The sequence below is a fragment of the Salmo salar genome, chromosome 02 (assembly GCF_965601325.2).
Source record: "Salmo salar chromosome 02, fSalSal1, whole genome shotgun sequence".
In the NCBI taxonomy this organism is placed as follows: Eukaryota; Metazoa; Chordata; class Actinopteri; order Salmoniformes; family Salmonidae; genus Salmo; species Salmo salar.
This window is the reverse complement of record NC_138292.1, coordinates 6,267,139-6,277,462: the sequence shown is the minus strand read 5'-3', so window position 1 is coordinate 6,277,462 and position 10,324 is coordinate 6,267,139. Positions and strand designations below refer to the sequence as shown.

General features: G+C 42.2%; 1 protein-coding gene across 3 annotated transcripts in view; it reads left to right on the top strand.

The window, feature by feature from the left end:
* The first annotated feature begins 733 nt into the window (after positions 1-733).
* The window catches only part of LOC106574019 (beta-1-syntrophin), an 85,338-nt gene continuing 75,747 nt past the window's right edge, over positions 734-10,324 (top strand). Inside the window, exon 1 of one of the 3 annotated variants that reach the window (XM_082959276.1) lies at positions 734-1,568. In XM_082959276.1, coding sequence (XP_082815402.1) covers positions 1,043-1,568 — 526 coding nt within the window. In that variant the 5' untranslated portion in view covers positions 734-1,042. The remainder of the gene's footprint in view (positions 1,569-10,324) is intronic. The other 2 variants (XM_082959274.1, XM_045696710.2) reach the window with 2 other exon arrangements.

The following is a 10,324-nucleotide window of genomic DNA, read 5'->3' as shown; positions in this document are numbered from 1 at the left end:
ACAGCAGGGCTATAGACTGTACATTGTGACAGACAGCAGGGCTACGCCGGTTCTCTCTCCACCATCAGATGGCGCTAACATACAGTACTTCTGTAACGTTCTCTCATCGTGTTTCAGATGGCGTTTACATATTTCTGTAACGTTCTCTCATCGTGTTTCAGATGGCGTTTACATATTTCTGTAACGTTCTCTCATCGTGTTTCAGATGGCGTTTACATATTTCTGTAACGTTCTCTCATCGTGTTTCAGATGGCGTTTACATATTTCTGTAAAGTTCTCTCATCGTTTTTCGTTGGAAAAATGTACCCACCACGCCTAGTATATCATCCATTACAAATAACTCATAGAATATGCTCATTCCCAATTAGCCTATAATAATGCATATTTGTAGATTATTAGGCTAGTTTAGTCTATTTTACACGTGTAATGACCATTGCACGTGCATTTAGTCCGTGAGATGTTATAAAATACGACTTCACTTTTTTTTTAAACAAAAGTTTTGTGTTTAAACCCCCCAACAAATCTTTCTGCCGAAGCCGAGCAAACAATGCGCACCTGGCACGCTGCATGGGCCGCACAAGAGAGAGAGAGCGGGACAGGCAAAAGTCTACTGGGCGGACACCTCCAAAGTGCCTACTGTCCCAACATTGGGACATTCCTTTACACGGGTCGCCCTCTGAATAAAACCAAGCATGCCTGGTAATGTTTGTCAAAGGGTGGTAATAATGTATGTAATAGGGGTGTAATAAGGTATTACGCTCTTACATTACGTTAGTGTGGGCTACACATGTCATTTGAACTTCAGCACAGCTCTCGGCAGTGTTCTGTGTGGATAGAAATGTGATTTGCTTAGTGGGATTGCCCTTCGAGGTTTGCTCCACCCAAAGAGGATATGGGCTGTTGGAGCAGGGACTGGGTTATGTTGCCAAAAAAAAGAGCCGTTAGCTGAAGTTGCTGAACTACTGGAAAGCCATGCCGAGAAGTTCGGGGGTAAAGTCCTATGTGAGTTTTAATCACATGGCATTTTAAGAATGCTTCAAAGATGGCGGTAGCTACAGTAATTTCGGGGAACAGAGTACAAAAAAGTGGATTTTTGGAGGTTTTAGTGAGGGACCGATGGCACAAAGTTTTGGCTAACTTGAACGAAGAAGCTCTAACGCTGAGCTGCGAGGACCTGGGAGAGAATGTGACCCTAAACGGCATCACCAATGGATCTTACGGGTGCAACGCATCTCACCCGGATCACACAAACAGTCCGAAAACTGCGGTGAGGACAGCTTTCACGGATTTACAGGACCAAGTCCCAGAGGCGATTGCCAATCGAAAAAGATGTGTGAAAGTAATAAAGCAAGAGGTAGGAGGACTCGGCATCAGCATAAAGGGAGGAAAAGAGAATAAAATGCCGATACTTATTAGTAAGATCTTCAAAGGTCTGGCTGCGGATCAAACCCAAGCCTTATATGTCGGTGACGCGATTCTGTCGGTGAACGGTGTGAACCTGCGGGACGCTACGCATGACGAGGCGGTGCAGGGGCTCAAACGAGCCGGGAGAGAGGTGACGCTAGAAGGTAAGAACGGAACGGGACCAACTGTCGTTCGATACATTCTTTCTTGGTGAAGTGTGGGGGCCCGGGGGCATCCTCGAATCTATATGCAGGCTGCCAGAGGAATTACGCACATGAATATTTCTGCTCTCAAACATATGAGTGATCAACCTCTGTCAACTGTGCCAACAAACAAACATTATTCTTTTTTTCCTTCAATTTTCTAAAAACTTTCAATATTATTCATTTCCATGTCGGCTCAATGCTGGGGCAAAAGGATGGCTATTTGAAACTCCAAAATAGTGTTACATTTTTTGGGGCAATAATGGAGATTAACTGAAACATTATTATGTTGTTTCTTGCAATAGCCTTCCGTGACTTTAAAGATTATTTATCTCGAAACTGTGATTCCTAAAAGATGTGTCTGGAGATTTGGTCAATTCAAATCAGGAATGAGCAGGGACAGCTCTACCATAATGACCTCTTCATGTTCTCATTACATGTAGTGCAACAAGGGAGGTGTGGTATATGGCCAATATACCACGGCTAAGGGCTGTTCTTAAAGCACGACACATCGCGGAGTGCCTGGACACAGCCCTTAGCCGTGGTATATTGGCCATATACCACAAACCCCAGAGGTGCCTTATTGAATAAATATATTTAAACAAACAATATTGGAATTACCATGGTAACAACCAACTATCTCTGGCTGATTGATAGATTATGATAGAATATGAATGTTGAATGAAGTAAAACATCAACTCTCTGGCTGATTGATAGATTATGATAGAATATGAATGTTGAATGAAGTAAAACATCAACTCTCTGGCTGATTGATAGATTATGATAGAATATGAATGTTGAATGAAGTAAAACATCAACTCTCTGGCTGATTGATAGATTATGATAGAATATGAATGTTGAATGAAGTAAAACATCAACTCTCTGGCTGATTGATAGATTATGATAGAAGTGGCTTGTCAACTCCGTCACTTGATGGCTAACCACCTTAAAATCTATTTTTTTGGTCAATATTCGGAGAAAAGAATGTGTAATCACTGTTCTGAAACATATGCTTAAACAATTGAACAACTTTCTGTGCAAGACCTAAGGGTTAATGTTTGCTTTATAAATGTTGTTTTACATTCTAAATCTAGAAAAACTAAAATTAGCCATGGAGCATTACATAGTGCTATAAAACAAAACTAAAATTAGCCATGGAGCATGACATAGTGCTATAAAACAAAACTAAAATTAGCCATGGAGCATGACATAGTGCTATAAAACAAAACTAAAATTAGCCATGGAGCATTACATAGTGCTATAAAACAAAACTAAAATTAGCCATGGAGCATGACATAGTGCTATAAAACAAAACTAAAATTAGCCATGGAGCATTACATAGTGCTATAAAACAAAACTAAAATTAGCCATGGAGCATTACATAGTGCTATAAAACAAAACTAAAATTAGCCATGGAGCATTACATAGTGCTATAAAACAAAACTAAAATTAGCCATGGAGCATTACATAGTGCTATAAAACAAAACTAAAATTAGCCATGGAGCATGACATAGTGCTATAAAACAAAACAAAAATGATTGTAATTTATCAAAAGGGTTTTATTTTGTTCTCCAGACATTTTCACCTGCAAAAATAAACGTTTTCAATAGGCCTATCAGCAACGTCAACAGTTGCTGACGGAATAAGGAAATCATTTTATGTCCTTGTTCCTTGTTGATAAATATTTAGGTGACTCCCTCTCCATGTTGCGAAATCAAATACTTTGAATTTCTGAGGAAATCTTTATCATCCAACCTTGGGAATCACAGGACTGGGAGTGTAATATCAAGTTTTACCCAAAACAATACAGGCTTACACACACACACACACACACACACACACACACACACACACACACACACACACACACACACACACACACACACACACACACACACACACACACACACACACACACACACACACACACACACAGAGCAGGGTTATTACAGTTCCAGCAGAAGGAAGCAGGGTAGAGCAGAGGTCTGCTGTAATGATAAGCTCAAAGACATTACGGGGTTTGAGTCAGAGGAGGCTAGTGGGAGGAGCTGTAGGAGGGCGGCCTCATTGTAATCACTGGAATGGAACTATTGGAACAGTATCAAACATATGGAAACCACATGTTTGACTCCATTCCATGTATTTCATTCCAGCCATTACAATGAGCCTGTCCTCCTACAGCTCCCCCACCAGCCTCCACTGGTTGGAATGCATTGCCCTCCTGAGAGTTCTCACACTCCTGAAATTCATCATGTGTGTCTGTAAAGACTGTTCTGAAGAGCTAATAACAGGATGTACATACTGTAGCATGTTCTATGTTTGTGAATTATGAATGAAGCATGGGGATAATGTACAGCAATGACTACAACATGATCACAATGTATGCCTTTGAGTACACCGTGTATGAGATACAGTATTGTACTTGAGAAGCTGAGTTCTGGTCAGAGGAATTGGAGTGAAGATGAGGAAACAGCTGATTTGTGCGTTACTGAATAACTCAGAGGACTCCCATGTTTCAGCTTCTCTCTCAGTTGAAGCCTCACTACACCAGAGGACTCCCATGTTTCATCTTCTCTCTCAGTTGAAGCCTCACTACACCAGAGGACTCCCATGTTTCATCTTCTCTCTCAGTTGAAGCCTCACTACACCAGAGGACTCCCATGTTTCATCTTCTCTCTCAGTTGAAGCCTCACTACACCAGAGGACTCCCATGTTTCATCTTCTCTCTCAGTTGAAGCCTCACAACACCAGAGGACTCCCATGTTTCATCTTCTCTCTCAGTTGAAGCCTCACTACACCAGAGGACTCCCATGTTTCATCTTCTCTCTCAGTTGAAGCCTCACTACACCAGAGAACTCCCATGTTTCATCTTCTCTCTCAGTTGAAGCCTCACTACACCAGAGGACTCCCATGTTTCAGCTTCTCTCTCAGTTGAAGCCTCACTACACCAGAGAACTCCCATGTTTCATCTTCTCTCTCAGTTGAAGCCTCACTACACCAGAGAACTCCCATGTTTCATCTTCTCTCTCAGTTGAAGCCTCACTACACCAGAGAACTCCCATGTTTCATCTTCTCTCTCAGTTGAAGCCTCACTACACCAGAGAACTCCCATGTTTCAGCTTCTCTCTCAGTTGAAGCCTCACTACACCAGAGAACTCCCATGTTTCATCTTCTCTCTCAGTTGAAGCCTCACTACACCAGAGAACTCCCATGTTTCAGCTTCTCTCTCAGTTGAAGCCTCACTACACCAGAGAACTCCCATGTTTCATCTTCTCTCTCAGTTGAAGCCTCACTACACCAGAGGACTCCCATGTTTCATCTTCTCTTTCACATTGTTTGTATTACACACACACACACACACACACACACACACACACACACACACACACACACACACACACACACACACACACACACACACACACACACACACACACACACACGCACACACACGCAATTATGTTATATCTAGTGACAGAAGTGACCTCTCATTGAGTCTACTGTCTACTGCCTGGCTGTCATCACATTCACCTGTGTGTGTGTGTGTGTGTGTGTGTGTGTGTGTGTGTGTGTGTGTGTGTGTGTGTGTGTGTGTGTGTGTGTGTGTGTGTGTGTGTGTGTGTGTGTGTGTGTGTGTGTGTGTGTGATCAGCAGACAGTCTGGACTACAACACTCTCTGCAAATTGACTGGTGGTTGTGTCATCAGAGAAGCTCTCATGACTACACCAGCTGTTAGTAGTAGTGAGGCCACACACACACACACACACACACACACACACACACACACACACACACACACACACACACACACACACACACACACACACACACACACACACACTGTGATGACAGAGTGAACCATCTACTCGTCGCCCTAATACAGTTTAGAAAACAGTTTTCTCAACACTCCTATTATCCACTCTGTGAATTTACTGTTTGATTCATTTACTTTGACTCAATTCATTATATGAATATGGTCCTTTAACTAGTTTTCCATAAGCTACAGTACAGACGGCCCTACTGGTTGTTCTTAACATACAAGTCATGTTATGAACACAGTCAATCTCACTGTGATATTGTCTAATATTTCTGCTAAAGTTCATATAAACTGTAGTCCATTTAACTGGGCATTCAAGTACCTTGTTCTTGCTTTGATAAGATCAAACATTTTCAGGCGGCAGAGGGAAAAAGACACCTTGTAGACCTCTGTGTATTCTGTAAAAGGTGTTTTGTTCTGTAGCAGTATCTACCTGCCATTCAGTGGAGGTAAAAAGAGCTCTATTCTATTCTGCAATTAAAGTCTCATAAAAAGGCCCCTTTTGTTCCCGGTTGTTTTATTCATCCAGAAGTTACTCACGTCAAATTAGCCATTTTCTTCTCTCAGCTCAATAAGAGCAGCTAACAAAGCTCTCCATTCTGTACCCATGTTAATAATATAACTATCTCTAATGGCTGTGTCTAGTTAACAGGCTGACAACACAAAGACTTGGTTATTATTACACCTGACAATAGGGCAGATAGATTTAATGTTATTTCAGAATTCAGAGACATCCTGGCTTCTATAATGTCTTCCATTGTATGGATAATAACTGAAGAAGAAATGACTTGCACCCAACCATTAGGTTGAGATTCTCTAAATGACTTGGGGTTTCTACCAGCTGGGTTTCTATGGGGACGTTGGTTCATTCAGAAAGCTCATTCGGCCCGTTTTTCTACGAGCAAGCAGGATGGAGTAGAGACATACTGCCCAAACCACATGCATTAACAGGAAAATGTGGTCGATGAGTAAGAACACGACCCAACCATGATACATTTGTAGATGCTATTTCTATTTCAAAGCAGTCAATATTCTCTCGTGCTATATTTTACAAATACATTCATTATCAAAAAGGAAATCTTGCAAGTTAATTATTCAGATTCAGTTTGAGCTCATGTCTTTTGTAGCAAGAACAATCCCCACAGGAAGTACAGACAACTAGGCAGGAAGTACAGACAACTAGGCAGGACGTACAGACTCCTAGACAGGAAGTACAGACTCCTAGGCAGGAAGTACAGACTCCTAGGCATGAAGTACAGACTCCTAGACAGGAAGTACAGACTCCTAGACAGGAAGTACAGACTACTAGGCAGGAAGTACAGACTCCTAGGCATGAAGTACAGACTCCTAGACAGGAAGTACAGACTCCTAGACAGGAAGTACAGACTACTAGGCAGGAAGTACAGACCCCTAGGCATGAAGTACAGACTCCTAGGCAGAAAGTACAGACTCCTAGGCAGGAAGTACAGATTCCTAGGCAGGAAGTACAGACTCCTAGGCAGGAAGTACAGACTCCTAGGCAGGAAGTACAGACTACTAGGCAGGAAGTACAGACTCCTAGACAGGAAGTACAGACTACTAGGCAGGACGTACAGACTCCTAGACATGAAGTACAGACTCCTAGGCAGGAAGTACAGACCCCTAGACAGGAAGTACAGACTCCTAGGCATGAAGTACAGACTCCTTGGCAGGAAGTACAGACTCCTAGGCAGGAAGTACAGATTCCTAGGCAGGAAGTACAGACTCCTAGGCAGGAAGTACAGACTCCTAGGCAGGAAGTACAGACTACTAGGCAGGAAGTACAGACTCCTAGGCATGAAGTACAGACTCCTAGGCATGAAGTACAGACTCCTAGGCATGAAGTACAGACTCCTAGGCAGGAAGTACAGACCCCTAGACAGGAAGTACAGACTCCTAGACAGGAAGTACAGACTCCTAGGCAGGAAGTACAGACTCATAGGTATAGCAATAATCATAAACATAATGAACCCCTCCTAGTTTTATTTTCCACTCTACTAAAATGGAACATTTCTATTTTGGAACAGAGTTAAAAACATACAGGTACAGAATCTAATGATTCTGGTTACGAGAGAACTTTTCCTCATTACTTACACGTCACTGTCATTGACTCATTCAGTTATCAGGATATTGGTTTAGTTGAGTTTCTAAATGTACACACGCGCACACACACACACACACACACACACACACACACACACACACACACACACACACACACACACACACACACACACACACACACACACACACACACACACACACACACACACACACACACACAGAGCAGGGTTATTACAGTTCCAGCAGAAGGAAGCAGGGTAGAGCAGAGGTCTGCTGTAATGATAAGCTCAAAGACAGTACGGGGTTTGAGTCAGAGGAGGCTAACCTGTTGGGGCTAGGGGGCAGTATTTGCACGGCCGGATAAAAAACGTACCCGATTTAAACTGGTTACTACTCTTGCCCAGAAATGAGAATATGCATATAATTAGTAGATTTGGATAGAAAACACTCTAAAGTTTCTAAAACTGTTTGAATGGTGTCTGTGAGTATAACATAACTCATATGGCAGGCCAAAACCTGAGAAGATTCATACAGGAAGTGCCCTGTCTGACAATTTGTTCTCCATCTGTGGCATCTCTATCGAAAATACAGCATCTCTGCTGTAACGTGACATTTTCTAAGGCTTCCATTGGCTCTCAGAAGGCGCCAGAAAGTGGAATGACGTCTCTCCTGTCTCTGGGCGAAAAACAGCAGGAGATTTTGTGAGTTGTCAGGCTAGGAACAGTGACACTGGAGATGCGCGTTCATGTGAATTCTCAATTTTTTTCTTTCAGCATTTGAATGAATACAACGTCGCCCGGTTGGAATATTATCGCTATTTTACGAGAAAAATAGCATAAAAATTGATTTTAAACAGCATTTGACATGCTTCAAAGTACGGTAATGGAATATTTTGAATTTTTTTGTCACGAAATGCGCTCGCGCTTCACCCTTCGGATACTGACCTGAAAGCATGAACAAACGGAGCTATTTGAATATAACTATGGATTATTTGGAACCAAAACAACATTTGTTGTTGAAGTAGAAGTCCTGGGAGTGCATTCTGACGAAGAACAGCAAAGATAATCACATTATTCTTATAGTAAATCTGAGTTTGGTGAGGGCCAAACTTGGTGGGTGTCAAATTAGCTAAATTCATCGGAAGTTTGCGGTGGGTATGCTAGTTCTGAACATCACATGCTAATGTAAAAAGCTGGTTTTTGATATAAATATGAACTTGATTGAACAAAAGATGCATGTATTGTATAACATAATGTCCTAGGAGTGTCATCTGATGAAGATCATCAAAGGTTAGTGCTGCATTTAGCTGTGGTTTTGGTTTTTGTGACATATATGCTTGTGTGATTATTTTTGGCAGGGTACTCTCCTGACATAATCTAATGTTTTGCTTTCGCTGTAAAGCCTTTTTGAAATCGGACAATATGGTTAGATTAACGAGAGTCTTGTCTTTAAAATGGTGTAAAATAGTCATATGTTTGAGAAATTGAAGTTATAGCATTTTGGAGGTATTTGTATTTCGCGCCACGTGAATCCACTGGCTTTAACCTCCCTTGCCCAGGGAGATTAAAAAAAGAACAGGGCCTGTCCTCGTGTTTCAGGGGAGGTTTCTTTACTTCATTCCTTAAAGAACAGGGCCTCTACTCGTGTTTCAGTGGAGGTTTCTTTACTTCGTTCCTTAAAGAACAGGGCCTGTCCTCGTGTTTCAGTGGAGGTTTCTTTACTTCGCTCCTTAAAGAACAGGGCCTGTCCTCGTGTTTCAGGGGAGGTTTCTTTACTTTGTTCCTTAAAGAACAGGGCCCGTTCCCGTGTTTCAGTGGAGGTTTCTTTACTTCGTTCCTTAAAGAACATGGCCTCTACTCGTGTTTCAGGGGAGGTTTCTTTACTTCGTTCCTTAAAGAACAGGGCCTGTCCTCGTGTTTCAGTGGAGGTTTCTTTACTTCGTTCCTTAAAGAACATGGCCTGTCCTCGTGTTTCAGGGGAGGTTTCTTTACTTCGTTCCTTAAAGAACAGGGCCTCTATTCGTGTTTCAGTGGAGGTTTCTTTACTTCGTTCCTTAAAGAACAGGGCCCGTCCTCGTGTTTCAGTGGAGGTTTCTTTACTTCGTTCCTTAAAGAACAGGGCCCGTCCTCATGTTTCAGTGGAGGTTTCTTTACTTCGTTCCTTAAAGAACAGGGCCTCTATTCGTGTTTCAGTGGAGATTTCTTTACTTCATTCCTTAAAGAACAGGGCCTGTCCTCGTGTTTCAGTGGAGGTTTCTTTACTTCGTTCCTTAAAGAACAGGGCCTCTATTCGTGTTTCAGGGGAGGTTTCTTTACTTCGTTCCTTAAAGAACAGGGCCCGTCCTCATGTTTCAGTGGAGGTTTCTTTACTTCGTTCCTTAAAGAACAGGGCCTCTATTCGTGTTTCAGTGGAGGTTTCTTTACTTCATTCCTTAAAGAACAGGGCCTGTCCTCGTGTTTCAGTGGAGGTTTCTTTACTTCGTTCCTTAAAGAACAGGGCCTCTATTCGTGTTTCAGGGGAGGTTTCTTTACTTCATTCCTTAAAGAACAGGGCCCGTCCTCATGTTTCAGTGGAGGTTTCTTTACTTCGTTCCTTAAAGAACAGGGCCTCTATTCGTGTTTCATGGGAGGTTTCTTTACTTCGTTCCTTAAAGAACAGGGCCTCTATTCGTGTTTCATGGGAGGTTTCTTTACTTCGTTCCTTAATAAAGAACAGGGCCCGTTCTCGTGTTTCAGTGGAGGTTTCTTTACTTCGTTCCTTAAAGAACAGGGCCTGTCCTCGTGTTTCAGTGGAGGTTTCTTTACTTCGTTCCTTAAAG